General features: G+C 41.1%; 2 protein-coding genes across 6 annotated transcripts in view; one reads left to right on the plus strand and one right to left on the minus strand.

Annotated features, from left to right (window-relative positions):
- The window catches only part of ENTPD5 (ectonucleoside triphosphate diphosphohydrolase 5 (inactive)), a 49913-nt gene extending 40324 nt beyond the window's left edge, over positions 1 to 9589 (minus strand). For 2 of the 4 annotated variants that reach the window (XM_079769888.1, XM_079769883.1), the window contains exon 1: positions 9529 to 9552. The gene's annotated coding sequence lies outside the window, so the exon portion shown is untranslated. Of the gene's footprint in view, positions 1 to 9528 lie in introns of all 4 variants that reach the window. The other 2 variants (XM_079769881.1, XM_079769885.1) reach the window with 2 other exon arrangements.
- A 104-nt stretch (positions 9590 to 9693) lies between these two features.
- Positions 9694 to 22977, plus strand: part of BBOF1 (basal body orientation factor 1) — a 29074-nt gene continuing 15790 nt past the window's right edge. For both annotated transcript variants that reach the window (XM_079768412.1, XM_079768411.1), the window contains exons 1-4: positions 9694 to 9843; positions 13574 to 13802; positions 19256 to 19321; positions 21569 to 21712. In XM_079768412.1, coding sequence (XP_079624538.1) covers positions 9785 to 9843; positions 13574 to 13802; positions 19256 to 19321; positions 21569 to 21712 — 498 coding nt within the window. In that variant the 5' untranslated portion in view covers positions 9694 to 9784. The remainder of the gene's footprint in view (positions 9844 to 13573; positions 13803 to 19255; positions 19322 to 21568; positions 21713 to 22977) is intronic.

Genomic DNA, 22977 nt, shown 5'->3' on the forward strand with positions numbered 1-22977 from the left:
CCTATGCAACAGAAGCCTAAAAATTATACATGCAAGAGAGAATTTGAACAATGTTATAAATTCCAACTACAGGGCAAACATTTTAAAGAAAAATCTTTACATTTTGTTGACTACAACTTAAACACTTCTCCAGGGGACTTTCAGTCAAGATGGTGGAGCAGGTAAATGCTGTGCTGGCCTCCTCCCATGACCATATCAAAATTATAACTAAACTACAAAACAACCATCCTTGAGAACTGCCTGAGATTAGCTGAACAGAAGTCCTAAAATTAAGAAATATACAGAACAAGCCACGTTGAGACTGGTAGGAGGAATGGCAATTAGAAAGACAAAGTAGTGGTAAATATCCACTCAGAACAGAAAAAAAAAATTTTTTTTAAGAGGATAATTAAGGGAACTCCGGGACAACATAAAGCACTCCAACATTCAGATCATAGGGGTTCCTGAAGGAGAAGAGATAGAACAAGGAATTGAAAACTTATTTGAAGAAATAATGACTGACAACTTCCCTAACACGGTAAAGGAAATAGACAAGTCCAGAAAGCACAGAAAGTCCCAAACAAAATGAAGCCAAAGAGGCCCACACCAAGATGCATCATAATTAAAATGCAAAAGGTTAAAGATAAAGAGAATCTTAAAAGCAGCAAGATAAAAGCAGTTAGTTACCTAGAAGGAAGCTCCTATAAGACTGTCAGCTGATTTCTCAACAGAAACTTTGCAGGCCAGAAGGGATTGCAATAAGTATTCAAAATTATGAACAGCAAGGACCTAAAAACAAGATTACCCAGCAAAATTGTCATTTAGACTTAAAGGAGAGGTAAAGGGTTTCCCAGACAAGAAAAAGCTAAAGGAGTTCATCATTACCAAACCAGTATTATAAAAATGGAAAAAAGCTGGGGTTGCAATACTTTCTTCAGACAAAATAGACTTTAAAACGAAGGCTATAGCAGGAGATGAAGAAGGACTTAGCAATTCCACTTCTGGGTATTTACCTGAAGAAATCCAAAACACTAATTGGAAAAGACATATGCATCCCTATGTTCATTGCAGCATTATTTACAATAGCCAAAATATGGAAGCAACCTAAGTGCCCACTGATAGATGAATAGATACATACAACATCGTATGTATGGTACATACTATATACAATGGAATATTACCCTATATAATAAAAGACTAATATGCAAATTGTCCCCTCGCGAGTTCGACCAACCGGGAGTTCGACCGCTCACTATGATGTGCGCTGACCACCAGGGGGCGGCGCAAAACAAAGGAAGGCCCCGGCTGGTGGCCAGCAGCCAGGGGAAGGAAGGCCCCGATTGGCCCTGATTGCCGGCCATGCCTAGGGACCCTACCTGTGGATGAATTTAGTGCACCGGGCCTCTAGTTCATCCATAAAAAAAGAATGAAATCTTGCCATTTGTGACAACATGAACAGACATAGAGGATATTATGCTAAGTGAAATAAGAGTAAGACAAATACCGTATGATTTCATTTATATGTACAATCTAAAAATATAATTGAACAAATAAAACTGAAACTTATAGATATAGAGAACCTTTTTGTTTTGTTATTGTTAATCCTCATCTAGAGATACTTTTCCATTGATTTTTTTTTTTTTAGGAAGAGTAGAAGGGAGGAGGTGAGACAGAGAGAGAGAGAGACATCAATGTGAGAGAGACATCAATTGGCTGTCTCCCACACACACCCTGATGGGGGCTGGGAATCGAGCCTGCAACCAAGGTACGTACCCCTGACCAGAAATGAACCCAAAACCCTTCAGTCTGTGGGCAGATGCTCTAACCACTAAGCAAACTGAGTAGGGCTACAGAGAACATTTTGATGGCTGCCAGATGGGAAGGGGGTTGAAGGGATGGGTAGAAAATGGGAAGGGATTAAAATGTGCAAATTGCGAGTTATTAAAAACAGTCATGGGAATGTAAAGTACAGCTTAGGGAATATAGTCAATAATATTGTAATAACTATGTATGGTGTCAGATTTATCAAGGTGATCACTTCATAAGTTACATAATGTCTAATCACTATATTGTACACATGAAACTAATATATTATTGTATGTCAACTGCAATTTTAAAAACTATTTTAACTTAAAAAAAAAAAATAGCACCCTGGCCAAATGGCTTAGTTGATTGGAGCATTGTCCTGTACATCAAAAAGGTTGTGGATTTGATTCCTGGTCAGGGCACATACCTACGTTGTGAGTTCAATCCCTGATCAGGGTGTGTATGGGAGGCAAACACTCAATGTTTCTCTCTCACATTGGGGTTTCTCTCTATTCCTTCCTCTCTAAAATCAGTAAAATCATATCCTCAGGTGAGGATTCAAAAAATAAAATAAATAAGCATTTCTTCTCCAGGTATTCGCTTGGAATCCTACAAATCTTGACATTTTCATTAAACTTTCCTTTTAAATACACTGAACTCAAAACAAGAGACACTTCAAACTGGCATCTCCAAACATCTCCCTTCCTCAGCACCACTAGGATTTCCTCTTCTAATTTCCTGTTTCTGTTAGAGACATCACAAATTTCCTAATTCAAAACTCAAAATCTTCATTATCTTTGCATTCTCCTCTCTCAAATAAAAACTGCCAATACGTAATAATCATCTGTATATAAATAAAAGAGTGGCCGAAGCCGGTTTGGCTCAGTGGATGGAGCGTCGGCCTGCGGACTCGGGGGTCCCGGGTTCGATTCCGGTCAAGGGCATGTACCTTGGTTGCGGGCACATCCCCAGTGGGGGGTGTGCAAGAGGCAGCTGATCGATGTTTCTCTCTCATCGATGTTTCTGGCTCTCTGTCCCTCTCTCTTCCTCTCTGTAAAAAATCAATAAAATATATTTTTTTAAAAAAGAGTGAATAGTTAAAAAACTAATTTAAAATTTTTAAGAATAAATCTTTGATCTCCAGGATTTCTTATTCCTTCAGGGATATAAACAAACTGGTTACATCACAAGATAATACCTATTTAACAGTATTCTATATTTATATCATATGCCATAAAAAATGTAGGATGAAAGTAATTAACTCCCCATGATATCATGATATTCTGAAATATTGATCAGTCCTTTCAGAAATAGGTTGAATGATAATATATTTATCCAGGATCCCAAAGTCTGCATGAAAACAAAATCAAAAGTCTCCTCCAGATATAGAGTAGTACCTGCTACCAAGTGATTTCAGGATGATTTAAGAGTAGAAACTTGGTCTCCAAACTAAACCAGAATAAAGCCACAGAAGACTTTACAGAGTAAATCCAATTTTAGAACTACTAGAAGAAAAAAATAAAAATACTATTTATTTTGATAAGTAGTCCTAACTTCTTATTTGGTGTGGAGAGCGGCTACAGCATTTAGACAGGTTCAAGCCTCAGACTAATAAGAGGGCATGGTCCTCTCATGGCAAAGCCACGTGCAAGTCCCAGCTTGGAAGGCAAAGCCCTCCACGCCCTTGCCTTGCCTCATGGGATAGGACTATAAAATAAGAGTCTCTCCATCTGAGAACAGTGTCCCACCTGACCCCAACTGTATTCTCTTGTCTGTTTTCTTTAATCCTTCACCACCCCTCCTCAGGTTCATCCCTGGCCATGCTGGACGCAGTTAAAAACCGACAATGAGGTACCATCTCACACCTGTCAGAATAGCTGTCATCAACAAATCAACCAAAGAGAAGTGCTGGAGAGGATGTGGAGATAAAGAAACTCTCTTGCACTACTGGTAGGAATGCAGACTAGTGCAACCACTGTGGAAAACAGTATGGAGTTTCCTCAAAAAATTAAAAATGGAGGTCCTATTTGACCCAGTAATCCCACTTCTAGGAATATATCCCAAGAAATCAGAAACACCAATCAGAAAGGATATATGCATCCCTATTTTTATAGCAACATAATTTACAATAGCTAAGATTTGGAATCAGCCTAAGTGCCCATCAGCAGAGTGGATTAAAAAACTATAGTACATCTATACAATAAAATACTACGCTGCTGTAAAAAAGAAGGAACTCTTACCATTTGCAACAGCATGGATGGACCTGGAGAGCATTATGCTAAGCAAAATAAGCCAGTCAGAGAAAAATAAGTATCACATGATCTCACTCATTTGTAGAATATAATGAACATAAACTGATGGACCAAAATAGAGCCGGGGGGAGGGGGAAGGGCGGAATTTTTAGAATAGAAGTAATCCTGTTATTTGCAGATTTCTAATAATTCCTACAACTTTTGTGATATTTACTATGTTAGTACAGTTTTGGTAATCCTATATAATAAAAGGCTAATATGCAAATTATCCCCTTGACTGGGAGTTCAACCAGGGGGTGGGGCCGGCCGGCCAACCGCCCATGGCCCCTCCCCCCAGCCAGCCCCACCCCCCAATCAGGGTGGGCCAGACCCCACCTGTGCACGAATTCGTGCACCAGGCCTCTAGTATTATTATACAGTATTTTCCAGCATATAAGACAACTTTTTAACCCAGGAAAATCTTCTATACGCCCAGTCATCTTATACGCCAGAAAATACGGTATTTAAAATCTTTTTTTCTTGAAGTATTAAAAAATAAAATAAGGAAAAAAAGAAAGAAAAGCACAGCCCTAGCCTGTTTTGTTCAGTGGTTAGAGCAGACTGAAGGGTCTCAGATTCAATTCCGGTCAAGGGCATGTACTTCGGTTGCAAGCTCGATCCCCAGCTCAGGTTGGGGAGTGTATGGGAGGCAACCAATCAATGTGTCTCTCTCACATCAATGTTTTCCTCTCTCTGTCTCTCCTCCTCTCTTCCACTGTCTCTAAAAATCAATGGAGCCCTAGCTGGTTTGGCTCAGTGAATACAGCGTCAGCCTGTGGACTGAAGGGTCCTAGGTTTGATTCCGGTCAAGGACACATGCCTGGGTTGCGAGCTTGATCCCCAGTAGGGGACATGCAGGAGGCAGCCAATCAATGATTCTCTCTCATCATTGATGTTTCTATCTCTCTTTCCCTCTCCCTTCCTCTTTGAAATCAATAAAGATGTTTTAAAAATAAATAAATAAATGGACAAAAATCCTTGGGTAACGATAACCCCACCCCCACCCCCGGCAAAAAAAAAAAAGGCGCAATGGCTGTTTGCCTAAGGTCACCCATTGAGTATTTTTGCCATGATTATTTCCCAGGTCAAAGTGGACTGAATGAGAAACAACTGTTTCTTGAACCTGTGTTAGATGAACATTTGCATTTTATTAAATAACTAGAGGCCTGGTGCATGAAATTCGTGCACGGGGGTGTGTGTCCCTCAGCCCAGCCTGCACCCTCTCCAATCTGGGACCACTCGAGGGATGTCCGACTGTCTGTTTAGACCCGATCCAGGTAGGATTGGGACTAAACGGGCAGTCTGACATCCCTCTCACAATCCAGGACTGCTGGCTCCCAACTGCTTGCTTGCTTGCCTTCCTGATTGCCCCTAACCGCTTCTGCCTGCCAGCCTGATCACCCCCTAACCACTCCCCTGACAGCCTTATTGATGCCTAACTGCTCCCCTGCCAGCCCGATTGCCCCTAACTGCCCTCCCCTGCAGGCCTGGTCCCCCTCAACTGCTCTCCCCTGCAGGCCTTGGTCCCTCCCAACTGCCCTCCCCTTCAGGCCCGGTTGCCCCCAACGTCCCTCCTCTGCTGGCCTGGTCACCCCTAACTGCCCTCCCTTGCAGGCTTGATTGCCCCCAACTGCCCTCCCTTGCACGCCTAGTCCCTCCCAACTGCCCTTCCCTGCTGGCCTGATCGCCCACAACTGCCCTCCCTTGCAGACCTGGTCCCTCCCAACTGCCCTTCCCTGCTGGCCATCTTGTCGCAGCCATCTTGTGTCCACATGGGGGCAGCCATCTTGTGTGTTGGAGTGATGGTCAATTTGCATATTACTCTTTTATTAGATAGGACTAGAGGCCCGGTGCACGAAATTCGTGCACGGGGGGGATGTCCCTCAGCCCAGCCGGCACCCTCTCCAATCTGGGACCCCTCGAGGGATGTCCAAATGCCTGTTTAGGCCCGATCCCAGTAGGATTGGGCCTTAACGGGCATTCGGACATCCAGGACTGCTGGCTCCCAACTGCTCACCTGCCTCTTAAGGATTGCCCCTAACTGCTTCTGCCTGCCAGCCTGATCACCCCCTAACCACTCCCCTGCCAGCCTGATTGATGCCTAACTGCCCTCCCTTGCAGATCTGGTCCCCCGCAACTACCCTCCCCTGCAGGCCTGGTCCCCCGCAACTGCTCTCCCCTGCAGGCCTGGTCCCCCCCAACTGCTCTCCCCTGCAGGCCTGGGTCCCCCCCTAACTGCCTTTCCCTGCAGGCCCAGTCGCCCCCAACTTCCCTCCTCTGCCGGCCTGGTCACCCCTAACTGCCCTCCCCTGCAGGCTTGATTGCCCCCAACTTCCTTCCCTTGCAGGCTGGTCCCTCCCAACTGCCCTTCCCTGCTGGCCTGATCGCCCACAATTGCCCTCCCTTGCAGGCCTGGTCCCTCCCAACTGCCCTCCCCTGCTGGCCATCTTGTGGCGGCCATCTTTGACCACATGGGGCAGCCATCTTGTGTTGGAGTGACGGTCAATTTACATGTTACTCTTTTATTAGATAGCACTAGAGGCCCGGTGCACGAAATTCGTGCATGGGGGGAGGGAGGAGGTGTCCCTCAGCCCAGCCTGCACCCTCTCCAATCTGGGACATCCCTCTCACAATCCAGGACTGCTGGCTCCCAACCACTCGCCTGCCTGATCACCCCCTAACCACTCCCCTGCCAGCCAGATTGCCCCTAACTGCCCTCCCCTGCTGGTCTGGTAGCCCCTAACTGTCCTCCCTTGCAGGCCGGGTTGCCCCCAACTGTCCTCCCCTGCTGGCCTGGTCACCCCTAAATGTCCTCCCCTGTAGGCCTGATCAACCCCAACTTCCCTACCCTGCCAGCCATCTTGTGGTGGCCATCTTGTGTCCACATAGGAGCAGCCATCTTTGACCACATGGGGGCGGCTGTGTTGTGTGTTGGAGTGACGGTCAATTTGCATATTACTCTTTTATTAGATAAGAGGATTATATAGGATAGCAGCTAGCAGATGTACAGTTTTTGAAATTCTTGAACTTGCCCAGCTGGGAGGTATGGAGGGGACACTGTCTGAGTGTGGGCCGAGAGGCAGGTGATGGATTGCATGAGGTGCTGGACCTAAATCACCTCCTGCTTGGAGCAACACCGTGCTAACATTTACACTTACCTCGGCAAATATTTATTCACTTTTGTGTGTGTGTTTCTTCTTAAGCTGTTTATTTTCTAATGTAATTATTGCTACAAAGACTATAGGCAATGTATATGTAAGTTATGAATCAGAATAATAAAGCAAATTCTTATGAAAGAAAAAACACAAACTGGGCAAAAAAGAACTACAAAACCAAGTCAACAAAACACTTGGCTTATTCCAAGTTGTAAAAAGACGAGCATTCTGCCGAATCCGGTTTGGCTCAGTGGATAGAGCGTCGGCCTGCGGACTCAAGGGTCCCAGGTTCGATTCCGGTCAAGGGCATGTACCTTGGTTGCGGGCACATTCCCAGTAGGGGGTGTGCAAGAGGCAGTTGATCGATGTTTCTCTCTCATCGATGTTTCTAACTCTCTATCCCTCTCTCTTCCTCTGTGTAAAAAATCAATAAAATGTATTAAAAAAAAAAAAAAAGACGAGCATTCTAAACAATGCAACAAGGCAGGTTTATTCAGCAAAATAACCCTGAAATTTCATAGTAAAACTACCAGAAATTATGGAAGGAAATGCTACCAGATGAATTGCTAACCTGCAACTTCCTACTCTACTATTTGCACCATCAGATATATCTTACTAACAGGAAGACTGAATAATAACATCAAGATTTTTGGCAGAGAATGTAGAGGTTCAGAAGACTATATTCTAGAACTACCTCTACTACACTATGAATCTGGACATTTCTCTTAGTCATATTCATCTCTCAATGGTTCTAACTATAAATTCAACCTTATAGTCAATAAAAATGTGCTGTATGATAAAATAACTATAAAGTACATACTATAAAATACAAGTAGAAACTACTATGCTCATATTAAGAAATAATCTTGTTACAATCAAATTTTCATGTTTATAAATGAATCCGTAAACTTATGTATAAACAAAAGACTTGAACTGAATTTCATATTACAGTTACTAATTTTTAGAATGCATTCCAAATATAGCCTGTGATAGAAGATGCCCTATTCCTTTTCTGCAGGTTATCAATAGAGTGCACTTTCAGAACCTTAAACATACAAAATTAATCATAACTTTATAGATTCCATACCAAGAGGAAACCCCTTCAATGTATGGTGATTCACCCTGGACCCACTGGAGTGTGACATACAAAAGAGGGGGAAATGCACCAAAAATAGAGTAAGCCACGATCGTGCTAGCAGATGGTATGTCTAAAAAGATTTTCAGTGCTCATTAACAAATCAGCATGTTCCCTCTAACCACAGAATTCAGAAACAGAAACTAAGTAGGTGAAAAAAAAGGGGGTGTGGGAGAGCACCAGAGGTCAAAGGCCTCTGGAAAGGGTGTCGGTAATTAACTTTTCCCCAGGGAAATGGAGAGGGAAGATGCACAATGACGTTTTAAAAAGAAATTTTAAATTCAATTCGAAATGGAGGACGTCGCACAGCTGAGCCTCAATCACAAGTTTCCTAACTATTGTCTGGGCACCCAGAGTTCCCCACCTGCCTTAAGGACTCACTCACTCTCCTTGAATGAAGGCTTAGTCACAGAGCTCCTCCTAGGAAAAAGAACAATACTTTGGAGTACTCCTTTGCACAGGCGTGCTCAGGAGGGGGGGAGAAGCAAGAGCTTCCAACTTTATGCAACTACAGAAAAAGGGGCTGCGGACGCAAGGGATACTAGCAAGCAGGAATGCGGCCGGCTCTGGGCAGGCAGCGTTGGCCGTACAGGACAGAATGGGGCCGAGGACCAGACGCCCGGACTCTCCGGAAGGCCCCGTAGCCTCCAGGTGGCAGTACTCGTTTCCTCGCCCGGCTCCCGGAGGCCCACGGGCGCTGCCCGGCGGAGGCTGCCAGCCTCACTCCAACCACCGTCTCCTAAAAAGTCCTCAACGGCCTCACCAAAAAAATGTGTGGCCCCCCCGAAAGTCCGCTACGTGCGCCATCCCTTACAGAATCAGCAAGAGTTAGAAGCCTGAAGAGGAAGGGAGAAACCAAACGAGCCAGGGCAGGCGCGGGAGAGCCGGCGGCGGAGCACCGTCAGGCGGCCGCGGCCACGCAGGCTGGGCGTGAGGAAATGGGAGGATGCGCAGCAGGGACGCGGGACGCTGCGAAACTGGCGGGGCGGCCGGACCTTGTACGGTAGCAAGACTCCCGGGGCGAGGGCGCCTCGACCTCGCGCCGTCCGAGACGCCCGGCCCCAGGACGTCGCGCCGCGCCGCGGGCTGGGGCTAGCTTGTCCCGGTCTCCCCACCCGGCCCCGGGACAGGGTCTGGTCCCTCCCGACACTCGCACACTCACCGCGCGCGCCGCCCCGGCGCGGCCGCCCGCCGCCCTCGGAGCGATCTCCGCCCCGCCCTCCGCGCCCGGCCCGCTGACTGGGCGGCCGCCGCGCGGCGGCGTGGGAGTCACGTCAGGGCGCATGCGCTCTCCGGGCGCTAGCAACGGCCGGCGCGGAAAGTTACCAGCCCGGCGTGCTGGTTCCCTTAGAGACAGAACCCGGGCTGGGCGGCGGCGGAGAAACCGCCCAGACAACCCGGCCCTTGGAGAAGCCAAGATGCCGATTAGGGGCAAGAGCAGAGGGAAAGGCAAGAACAAAGACAAAGACAAGAAGAAGTAAGGAGAACCCACTCGGGGGCCCTCTCCCGGGATTCGGGCCTGGGGGCCGCGGGGGTTGGCTGACGGACGCCTTGCCGCCCGCCCTCCTGGACTTTTCTCTGGCTCTCCCGGATTCTGAGGACAGTTCCCATTGTTCAGAAGTTCTCAAATGCATGCCAGACTTGACTGCTTCAGCTTAGACCATAGGATGAGATTTGGGACCCTGACGTAATTTAGACACAGCCCCTACCTATGTATAATGCATTAACGATGGAGGCAGACAGGTTCCCCAAAAGTAGAATTAATACAGGACCGAATGAAATAGGTGCTTGTGGAGGAACAAAGAGCTGAGAGTGAGGAGAAAGCGGTCTGACACTAGAAGTGAAAGCCAGGATAACATTCATTGGGATACTGGGGGTCCTCTAGACCTGCGCTGTCCAATAGGGTAGTCACTGGCCATGTGTGGCTACATTCAAATGAAATAAAATTAACAGTTCATATCCTCAATTGTACTAGCCAGATTTCATAACCTCAGGAAGCACATGTTGCTAGTGTAACTACATTGGACAGCCCAGATATCTAACATTTTCATCATTACCCAGTGCCTCACATTTGAACTGTCTTTTCTATTCTGACTTGCTCAGTCTTAGACCCTGGCTCTCTCTACTATAAATCCATTACCTTAGTTCCTCTTCACCATGAAGATACATTCATAGTGTAAATGTAACTTTTAAGTCCATATTTCTGTAATCTTCCACCTATCCCAATCCCAATTTTCTTTTTGTTCTAGGTTATTTTGTGTGTATTTTTTGTTGATAGATGAGTGATTCTTAACCCAGGGTGATTTTGCCTTCCAGGGCACATTTGGCAATATCCCCGGAGACATTTTTGATGATTACATCTGGGAATGTGTGCTATTGGCATCTAGTGAGTAGAGATGCTGTTTTACATCCTGCAATGCACAGGACAACCCCCTCACCCTCCACACCCCAAAGAATCATTTAGCTCAGAATGTCAGCAGCGCCAGGGTGGGGAAACCCTGCTCAAGACTATAAACTTCTCTAGAATAGGCACTAAGCATTATTCACCACATCTCCGGCACCTAGCAGAGAGCCTGGCACACAGCAGATGCTTATTATTTGTTCAATAAATAAGGTATCTGCCTGTGTATGCTTCAACCTAGATATTTATTCCACAAGAACTGTGCTCTTGATCCTAGTCTGAGAGATCTCTACTATGTGGTTGTTATGATCTTGAACATCTAAAGGATCTCTTGATGATTGAAGTAGTTCCTTAGGTCTTCTAGGGATTCCTTTTGGTTCAAAGGAAAGCATAAAGGATTTGACCAAATTGGCTAATTGTTCAGATTTCTCCAAAATGATCAGAACTAACTGTAGCACGAATCCTTTCCAGGCTTGGAGCTGCTGCTAATTGTCACTAACCTATTAGGTAGCCCTGGTAGTTCCTGACACATTGGAGTGTCATACATGGTGTCCAACAATACTACATATGGGACTATGAGAGAATCCCCAAACTTGTAAGGTTTGTGAAGTTACTTGTTTAAGAGAGTAATAAATGCTCAGTGCAGAAAGTTTAGGAAACATGGAAAGTTAAAGTAGAATACAAAAATCACCTGTAATTCATCATCCACTAATAGCATTTTGGGATATTTTTTTAAGTTTTTAAATGATAGCCCAATGTACATACTTATTTGTAACTTTCCTCATCTATATATATATATATATATATATATATATATAATCTATATCTATATCTATATCTATCTATATATATATATCTATATATATATATATATATAGATATATATATATATATAAAGAGGTAATATGCAAATTAGGCCAAGACACCATAATGGGTCACGACCGGACAGGAGGAGGTTGCGTGCGCAGAGACAGAGACACAGAGCAGAGACAGACAGGGAGGCCTGCACCAGCCGGCGCGGCGGCTCGGGTGGCTCCGGAGTGGACACAGGCAGGGTGGTGGAGGGACGATGTGAGTCAGGCACAGATCCGGCCCCCCACAGCACCCCGGCACTGCACGAGTCAGGCACAGGTCCCAGCCCCCCACGGGGTGCCTCCTTGAGCGATTTCAATCGCATGCTGAGCCTCTAGTTTATTCATATAAGAATTCTTCTACAGTGTAACTTTAAAACCCACATAACTGCATAGTTAGTCTAGCACTTTTAAAAAGTGCCAAGGGCTTATCACATTCTTGGAACTCACTAGCATATGTTTTCTATTTTTGACCATGCATCTACAGTATATATATCAACAATGAAGAACATTGAGCCCTTGACAGGTGGTTCAGTTGATTGGAGTGTCACTGTGTACACCAAAAAGATTTTGGGTTCGATTGCTGGTCAGAACACATACCTAGGTTGGTGATTTGATCCCCACTCATGGAACATACAGGAGGCAACTGATGATGTTTGTCTCTCACATCAATCTCTCTCTCTCTCTCTCTCTCTCTCTCTCTCTCTCTCTCTCTCTCTCAAGTCAATAAACATATCCTCAGGTGAGGATTAAAAAAAAAAAAAAAAAAGAACACAGATCTCTTATTCTTTGGATTTTCCATGACTCATAGTTTGAGAAATCCTGCTTTGTTTTTACAGTCAGTATTATTGGTCCTTTTATGAGAAATCCTATCTGATTTCTTTCATCAACTCAGAGCAAGTTGGACTTGATACCTTCAGGAAGCAATTGGATGACTGTAGCAAGGCAGTCTGTCACTATTGCCAAAATCATGCTGGAAAGGGAGTTCAACAGCTATAACAGGGTGGGGTTGGGGATGAAGCTGGCCATAATTTGTAGAGAATAAAAGGTGAAAGTGGGACTGAAAAGGGATCAAGAACCAAAAGTTGGTGGGGATGGAGGGTGGCAGTATAGAAATGTCCACACATACTTATGTGTGGAAATATTTAGAATTCAAATACAGGTGAAGTCTTAGTTATTATCTAAATATATACCCAGTGCCTACCATAGTAAGGGATAATGTTTGGTAATGCTCATACAATCTTTATTTTGGAAAAAGCCTCCCCTTTTATCACTTTAATCTTCAAAGCCATTCTTTATTATTATTTAAAAAATTTCCTCTTTACCTCTGTACAAATGATTATGGTTCGTCAGGCATCCTTGAAGCCTGATGCATTGTGGAACTAGCAGATAAGATATTTAACATACTAGTACTTGCTCAAGTGACTTGAACATTTGTCCAAGGCTAGCCAAGAAACAAACAAAAAATACACACAAAATAACCTAGAACAAAAAGAAAATTGGGATTGGGATAGGTGGAAGATTACAGAAATATGGACTTAAAGTTACATTTACACTATGAATGTATCTTCATGGTGAAGAGGAACTAAGGAAATGGGTTTGTAGTAGAGAGAGCCAGGGTCTAAGACTGAGCAAGTTGGAATAGAAAAGACAGTTCAAATGTGAGAGAATCAAATAAGTGAAAAGATGTGAAAGCTTTATGAAATAAATTTAACTTATTATGCCTTTCCTCTTTGTTTTTCTAGTCCTTTAGAGTTATGCTCCAAAGCTTTCCTCTTCCAGGAAGAGGCACCTACTAAGACAACTCCTTTGTCAAGTAAATATGTATTTATTACTAACTAATTCATCTAATAATGTTTGCTCATATGTGCCAGGCAATATCAAACAAAACAATAATAGAGAAATGTAATAGAGAATAATTAGTTATATGTTGTCAATGCCCTCTTCCCATGTAGGAAGACAACAAAAACGGAGGAAACTGCAGTGGAAAGAGCCAAGGCCAATGCCTCCCTTTGGGAGGCCAGGCTGGAAATCACAGAACTCTCTAGGATTGAGTATCGTGATACTTCCCTGAGACTTGCGAAAACTAATGAGGACTTAAAGAAACAGCAGTATAAAATGGAGAAAGACACAATGTCTGTATTAAGCTACCTGAAGAAGCAGGACCAGGAGAAAGATAATATGGTAGGTGGGTAGAAATCCTAATTACATAGAAGCTTTGTGGCCTGTATTAACTAATTGATATTGGTCTGCCTTTATCAGTATCACTTATATATATATATTTTTATTTTCATCTGCCTCCATATATCAAAGGCCTACATCTAGCTGTAGCAAATGCATAATTTTTCACAATCATGGATGTTCATTAAAACCAAAGAAATTATTTTGCAAAGAAGTAAAGCAGGTTCAATATATCCTGGTTAGCTAGCTCTCCTATAGTGTTTTACTCATTCTTCTATATCATAGAAATGCATTATTTTCTTAAACTTTATTTAAGCTGTTATAGTCTTATTTCATGTTAATTATAGAAATATTAAAAATAAAATGCTTTGCCCTGCCTGGGCAGCTCAGTTGGCTAGAGAATCGTCCCAATATGCCAAGGTTATATGTTCTATCCCCATTCAGGGTACATATAAGAATTAACCAAAGAATAATGTATCCATAAATAAATGGACCAATGAATCAATGTTTCTCTCTCTCTCTCTCTCCCCTTGCTTCCTTTCACTCTCTTATCTCACAAGTTTATAAGAATTAAAAAAGAAAATGTTTTAAAAATTATATCTTGAACAAAATTTGGAAATTTTTCTTAAAAATGGGTTTTTGTATTTAATGCTTTGTTCAGTCAATCACAAAAGATCATTTCACACCCGTGCTACATGGTTTAGGACTATATCTATTTTTTAGAATTTGTAAGTTTTCCTTAAACTAGTCTAAGATATTGTTTACAACAATATTTCACTTCTGGATCCTCTGATTGCATAACCAAATCAAGGAGTTTTTAGTTTAAAACTACTTAGGTTCCATACTAAAACCAGCATTCTTGGAGAAATGACTAATTCCAAGACTGGGACAGGGAAAATAAAAGATGAGCCTGGAATATCTTATCGTGACAGAGAATAAGTTAAAAATATTAACTTGAGCCGAAACCGGTTTGGCTCAGTGGATAGAGCGTCGGTCTGCGGACTGAAAGGTCCCAGGTTCGATTCCGGTCAAGGGCATGTACATTGGTTGCAGGCACATCCCCAGTCGGGGGTGTGCAGGAGGCAGCTGGTCAATGTTTCTCTCTCATTGATGTTTCTAGCTCTCTATCCCTCTCCCTTCCTCTCTGTAAAAAATCAATAAAATATATTTTAAAAAATATATATATTAACTTGGGATGGTGAACACAGAGTACAGATGATGTGTTGTGGAATTGGGCACCTGAACCTGTATAATTTTGTTAACCAGTGTCGCCCCAATACATTCAATAAAAAGGGAAAAAAAATTAGTAAGAAAAAAAAGTAAAAATATTAGAGGACACAGGAACTAGTTGAAAGGGGCTCCCACTGGCCAAATCTGGGAAAATCAAAATAAATAATTACTGATAAATTAAAACTCATTGAAAAGAGTAAGTCCATGAGCACATACTACTAATAAATAAATACATTATAAATGAGGGAGAAGGGAGAGCTTTTCCTTATAGTAGAATGTAGTAAATTATTAAATTTCCAAGGAGTGAGGATGGAGTAGGAACAGTCACCATTTGGCATCACAGTAATAATTGATTCGGTCAGAAATTATCAGTGGATGCTAAAACTAGTGGGTTATAGTTTGATGTGCAGAAGGATATTTGCATAATCTCAAAATACCTTCCCACAAATTACTTAATAATTACAAAAGAAAAAATACTAACTTTTTTTTGTGTGTGTAAGCCTTGTCGAAACAAGGCCGCCAAAAATTTTGGTTGCCTCCAAAAAAAAAAAAAAAAATTGGGAGAGAGAGAGATATACTAACTTTTAAATGGAGAAACCTGGCAGACACAATCTTAATTGATTAAAGTTGACATCAATCACCTCATGATGTGATGCACTAGAAAGGATACACCATTGCTTTGCAGTGTATGCCTTCCAAAAATGCATAACTTGAATCTACTCATGAAGAAACTTCAGACAACCCTAACTCTGGCCAGTAACCTTCAAAAATGTTGAATCATAAAAGACAAAGACTGAGAAACTTTTCCAGAGTAAAGGAGGCTAGGATACATGACAACAAATATAATACATAATCAAGAGTTATATCCTGGACTGGAAAAAGAAAAGTTGCAATGAAGGACATTAATGGGACAAGTGGTGATAAAATATGAATATGGATTATAGATTATATCAATGTTAAATTTCCCAATTTTGATAATTATACTCTGCTTCTTAAAAAGTGCATTTTTAAATTAGGAAATACATAATTATTTAGGAGTAAAGGATCGTCATGTTTTTAATATATTCTCACATGGTCCAGAAAAAAACAATATCATCTGTATATCTATACTTATATAATTATATATTTAGATAGATCTTTCTATATATTTAGATGCTTTTTTCTATACAGAGGGAAAGTAAATGTGGCGAAATTGGGTGAAGAGTGAATGAGAACTCATTGTACTCTTCTTGAAACTTTTCTCCTAAAAAGTTACCCATATATATTATGCTAAGTGAAATAAGTCAGACAGAGAAAAATAAATTCCATATGATTTCACTTATATATGGAATCTAAAGAGCAAAATAATTGAACAAGTAGAAACACTCATAAATACAGAGAAGAGACTGATGGTTGCCAGAGGGGAGGGGATTTGGGGGACTGGGTGAAAAAGGTGAAGGGATTAAGAAGTACAAATTGGTAGTCACATGCCGCAACCTGCAAGGCTAGGGTTCAGGATCTGAAGAAGGGGCCGACGCACAAATGAAAGTCCTATATAAGAAATATGAATTTAGAAGGCATGGGGGGCCAGGTGGAGACCTCTCTCTTGGGAAGGCACACTCAAACCTGGCCTTATCTGCTTTTTATTAAATTTTAGATACACATCTTGCCCTCAGTAAATCACGGCAAACAGGTAGCAGATAGACCGTCTCTAAGGTCAATAAAGATCATAAGGTTCAGTAAACATTTACTTTGAGACTATTAGGTCAAGAAATTGCTTCTAGCCACCAATATCACAACATGGAACAATTGGTGCTTAGCGTCAGCCTGCTAATGCCCAAGGTCCATCTGCCTTCCCCGTTCCTTGGTGCACTCTTATGACAGTATTGGGAAAACGGTAGCTTCCTGCAGTCTCAAGATAGTCCCAGGGATGTAAAGTACAACATAGGGAATATAGTCAATGATATTGTAATAATATTGTACAGTGCCAGGTGGGTACTTGAAATATCGAGGGGACCACTTTGTAAGTATATGATTGTCTAATCACTAGGGTATACATTTGAAATGGATACAAAATAATATTGAATGTCAAATGTAATTGAGAAATAAAATTTTTAAAAAGTTACCCAGATAAGAGAAATGCATATCAAAACAACAATGTGATAACCATAGCTACTATCAGAAAGTAACAAATGTTGGAGAGAAAGCAGAAAAATTAGAACCCTTATGCACTGTTAGTGGGAATGTAAATTGGAACAGTTACTATGGAAAACAGCATGGAGGTTTCTCAAAAAATTAAAAATAGAATTGCCAGATGACTCAGCAACAAGAATTTAAAGCAGGATCTTGGAGAGATACTTGCATGCCCATGTTTGTTCAGACATTATTCATGTAGCCAAGAGGTGGAAGCAACACAAATGTCCATTGATGGGATAAAAAAGGGAAAAAATGGTATATACAGACATTTAATGGAATATTATTATACAGCCTTAAAAAGGAAGGAAATCCAAACAACCTAAGTGCCCATCAGCAGATGAGTGGATTAAAAAACTGTGGTACATCTACACAATGGAATACTATGCTACTGTAAAAAATAAGGAACTCTTACCATTTGCAACAGAATGGATGGACCTGGAGAGCATTATGCTAAGTGAAATGAGCCAGTTGGAAAAAGATAAATATCACCTGATCTCACTCATTTGTGGAATATAATGAACAACATAAACTGATGATCTAAAATAGATCCAGAGACATAGAAGCATCGAACAGACCATCCAACCTCAGAGGGAAGGCTGGGGGTGGGGGAGGGGAAGTAGAGGGGGAAAGGCCAACCAAAGGACTTGTATGCATGCATATAAACATAATCCATGGACACAGACAGTAGAGGGGCAAGGGCATGTGCTGGGGAGGTGGGGGGAATGACCGGGGAGAGGTCAATGAGGAAAAAGGAGACATATGTAATACTTTAAACAGTAAAGAATAAAAATTTAAAAAAAGGAAATCCTGTCACATGCTACATATGACGTAGATGAACCTCAAGGACATTATGCTCAGTGAAATAAGCCAGTCAGGAAAGAATAAATATTGTGTGATTCCATTCATATAAAATATCTAAAGTAGTAAAAATCCAGAAATAAAAAGTAGAAAGGTGGTTGCCAAGGCTTTGGGTAAAGGAGGAAAAGGAATTAGTATTTTATGAGTATAGAGTTTCAGTTTTGCAAGATGAAAAAGTTACAGAGATCTATTGTACAACAATGTGAATATACTTTACTGAACTGTACATTTAAAAATGGTTAACATTTACTTTCTGAAGTCAATAAAAACATATTTAAAAAATAAAAAAAATGGTTAACATGGTCAATTTAATGTCTTTTAATTTTATTTATTTTTTATATTTAGAGAGAGAGGAAAGGAGAGAGATAGAAACATCAATGATGAGAATCATTGATCAGCTGCCTCCTGCACGCCCCCTACTGGGGATCGAGCCCCCAACCTGGGCATGTGCCCTGATTGGGAATCAAACCATTACCTCCTGGTTCATAGGTCACCGATCAACTGCTGAGCCACACAGGCGGGGCTCTTTTTTTAACATGTATTTATTTATTTATTTATTTATTTTATTTTTTAAAATATATTTTATTGATTTTTTACAGAGAGGAAGGGAGAGGGATAGAGAGTCAGAAACATCGATGAGAGAGGAACATCAATCAGCTGCCTCCTGCACACCCCCTACTGGGGATGTGCCCGCAACCAAGGTACATGCCCTTGACCAGAATCGAACCTGGGACCTTTCAGTCCACAGGCTGACGCTCTATCCACTGAGCCAAACCGGTTTCGGCTAACATGTATTTATTGACGAGAGAGAGAGAGAGAGAGAGAGATCAATTTTTTGTTCCACTTATTTATGCATTTATTGATTGATTCTTCTATGTGCCCTGACTGGGTATCAAACCCACAACCTTGGCATACTGGGACAATGCTCTAATCAACTGAGCTACCCAGCCAGGGCTTAATGTTGTATTTTTTTTTTTTACCACAACTAAAAAATAAAGTTACTTAGGTAATTCTTATGATAGCCAGGTTTTGGAAACTAGCATTAGCAGATTAAAGGTATGAAGTATGTTCCCTCTCCTCTTACTCAACCTCTCCAACCCTACTGGTTTTAATATGTGAAAAACAAGGCTATTTAATAAAGGAAGAACAGCAATTTCATCACCTTCTTAACTCTGTATTTTCATCTTCTACAGATTGAAAAACTAAAACAGCAATTGAATGAAACAAAGGAAAAAGCCCAAGAGGAGAAGGAGAAATTGGTAAGTATCAGTATACATTAATTAATATACTTACTGGGTGATCAGGTTTCTGGAAAGCTCATTTTTAAGACACAATGAGATTAAATGAATCGGTCATCTGAGCAGCTCATTGACCTTACAGCTCATACACCTGTTGTGCAGAAGCTCAAAAAATAACATTAAAATATGTTATTGTAGAAAACCATCTGGTATTAATGGTGCTTACTGAGCCCGTGTTTTACATTCTTCCTATGGCTTTTCAGTGGGCCAAAAGTTAGGAAATATGTATATATTTTTAAAAGCTTAAAATATATCACAAAATATAAGCCCACACTAATATTTTCAATTCAGATGCAGGAATACAGGGTTTTTACTTAACTTTATCTCCTTATAAAGTTAAGTGTGTCCTTTCTTCCTTGCCCAAAATCCTGGTTCTTAATGATACCTATATAATTTTGTATTTGCTTTAAACCTCAATACAGTCACAGAATACTAATACCAATGCTACCACGAACATAGATTAATAGGAACAGTTTTAAGATTTTTGTGGGGCCCTTTTCCCCTTGATATATGTCAATAGGAATCTACTATCAAATTATAAGGTTTAAGAACAATTTGAAGCCCTAACTGGTTTGGCTCAGTGGATAGAGCGTCAGCCTGCGGACTGAAGGGTCCCAGGTTCGATTCCGGTCAAGGGCATGTACCTTGGTTGCGGGCACATCCCCAGTAGGGAGTGTGCAGGAGGCAGCTGATCCATGTTTCTCTCTCCTTGATGTTTCTAACTTTCTATCCCTCTCCCTTCCTCTCTGTAAAAAATCAATAAAATATATTTTTTTAAAAAAAGAACCATTTGAAATAATTCCTTTCTGTGAGGTTATGCCACAAACGCAACAACACACTTTGCTTTTGATTTTTAGGAGTTGCTTTTGAAAAGTTTAATTGTGCATATAAAAGTATGTAATTATATAAATATTTATAATTATGTAAAATATTTATGTGGTTCCAAAGTCAAATCTATCAAACATGGTATATTCTGAAAAATCTAACTTCTGTCTATGTGTTCAAAATATACCAGAGTATATTATCAAAATAGAGTTTTGTCAGCATGATAGGTGAGAAATGTTGTTTCAGTGTATTTCAATTTGCATTTCTCTTATTGTGAGCTAGGTTGAGCATTTTTTTCATATTTTTTAGGGTCATTTGCATTACTTTTGATATTTCAGGTGTGGTGGGTTTTTTTGTGTGTTTGTGTGTTTTGTTTGTTTGTTATTGTTGTTTTTGCTGTATTGGCCCTTTTTCTTTTTCCTCCTTTTTCTCTCTCCTTTTCTTCCCTTTCTCCCTCTTCTTCCTTCTTTCTTCTCCTCCTCTCTCTTCTTCCTTCCTTCCTCTCTCTTCCACCTTTCTCCTTTCTTTCTTTTTTTAAAAAATATTTTTATTGATTTCAGAGAGAGGAAAGGAGAGGGAGAGAGAGAGATTGAAACATCAATGATGAGAGAGAATAATTGATTGGTTGCCTCCTGCATGCCCCCTGCTGAGGATTGAGCCCGCAATCCAGGCATGTGCCCTTGATCAGAATCGAACCCGGGACCCTTCAGTCCGCAGGCTGACACTCTATCCACTGAGCCAAACCGGTTAGGGCTCCTTGCTTTTTTTACTAGAGATATTAGCCTTCCCTTTGTCTCTTAATTTATTAGTTTTAATTTAGGGTCAGGAACGTTATTTATCTTTCTTACAGATTACTTTTTTTTTTTTTTTTTTTTTTAGCCCTGATCGGTTTGGCTCAATGGATAGAGTGTCGGCCTTCGGACTGAAGGGTCCCAGGTCTGATTTCAGTCAAGGGCATGTACCTTGGCTGCGGGCACATCCCCAGTGGGGGGTGTGCAGGAGGTGGCTGATCGATGTTTCTCTCTCATCGATGTTTCTGGCTCTCTATCCCTCTCCCTTCCTCTCTGTAAAAAATCAATAAAATATATTAATAAAAAATAAAAAGAGAGAGACAAAGACTATCACAAAAATTTTTTTAGTCTTATGCCTCTTGTTAATAAATACCTGCATTTTCCATACAAGATCAGCTTACTTAGAATTTTTCTTATTCAATGCACTTGATATTTTTTAACAGAAAGTAAAACTTTATGCAAAAATAAAAAGGGAACATTTCTCCAAAGAGGGTAGACAAATGGCTTAAGGCTTCAAATGGAACATGATTCTGCAGGATATCTGTTATTTTTCCTAACTCATTTACCTGTTTTTCTTTGTTTTTATATATAGGAACAAAAGTATACTGTGCAAATAAATGAGCTGGAGGGACAGTTCTATCAGAAAGCCAAAGAAATTGGCATGATTCAGACAGAGCTAAAAACAATAAAACAATTCCAAAAACGAAAAATCCAAGTGGAGAAAGAATTAGATGAGGTAAGTTTCTTTCTTTCTTTTAAAAAGGAGGTTAGAATTAACTACTATGTCTGCAAAAGCCTTCACTGATATTTACTCATGTGAGATGGTAAAGGGATTTTTTTTTTACAATAAAAGTGTAAGACATCAGTTTAGGGCTGGATGCAAAAGGTCTTGATGTTTAGACTTTTCTTTTTCTAAGCATTGATTCCTTTGTAAATGTACCAAATCTTAGCCAGCACATCCTCCCACATTTATCAGCAGTCAAACCTTTAGAGTAACTTCAATAAGAAACAAACTACAGTTCTTTGAAAAAAGTATGGGCAAAGTCCTAAAGGAAAATATGCTTAGACAGATGAATGATAATTTTAGAAAATTTTAGAAGGCTCTCTGGGTAGGTGTGGGTGGGATGCGGAAAACAGTACTTTTAGAAAATTCCTCTGACCTTGCTATGCTCTTTTTCTTACTTTCCATCCCCTCAGCTCAGAATATAGTTTTATTGCATTGATCATAATGCAACAAATGTCACAGATGAGTGCCAGGCACAAGTAGCTGAAGTCAGCTTTGTGACTTTGGGCAAGCTACTTAACCTCTCCATACCTTGGTTTCCTCATCTGTAAAATGAGGAGAATAAGAATCTTATAGTGTTGTTTTAAGGACTGAGTGCATATATGGAAAGTATTTAAAATAGTGTATATGACATAGTGAGAATTATATTAACAGTGGTGTGTAGCTCTCTGAAAAAATAGGTTATTAGTGAAAAAAAGTAATAATTTTCTGTGTCTCCATAGCATTTTGTATCTTTTTTATACCATTTAGCCTATCCTATCTTGATATTATAGTTATAATTTGTTTTATCTCCCCTACTGGATTGTAAATTTTTCGAAGTACAAATAGTGTTGTCTTTTGTATTCATCAAAAATACAAGATAAACAGCCGAAACCGGTTTGGCTCAGTGGATAGAGCGTCGGTCTGCGGACTGGAAGGTCCCAGGTTCGATTCCGGTCAAGGGCATGTACCTTGGTTGCAGGCACATCCCCCGGTGGGGAGTGTGCAGGAGGCAGCTGGTCGATGTCTCTCTCTCATCGATGTTTCTAGCTCTCTATCCCTCTCCCTTCCTCTCTGTGAAAAATCAATAAAATATATTAATAAAAAAATACAAGATAAACAGTAATTTACTAGCTCAATAAATATTTGTTAAATGCTGAGTGGGTCTTTTCATTAAAAATGTAATTGGCGGGAACCTGGCCAGTATGGCTCAGAGGTTGAGCATCAACCTATGAACC

Source organism: Cnephaeus nilssonii (genome assembly GCF_951640355.1).
Source record: "Cnephaeus nilssonii genome assembly, chromosome: 4".
In the NCBI taxonomy this organism is placed as follows: Eukaryota; Metazoa; Chordata; class Mammalia; order Chiroptera; family Vespertilionidae; genus Cnephaeus; species Cnephaeus nilssonii.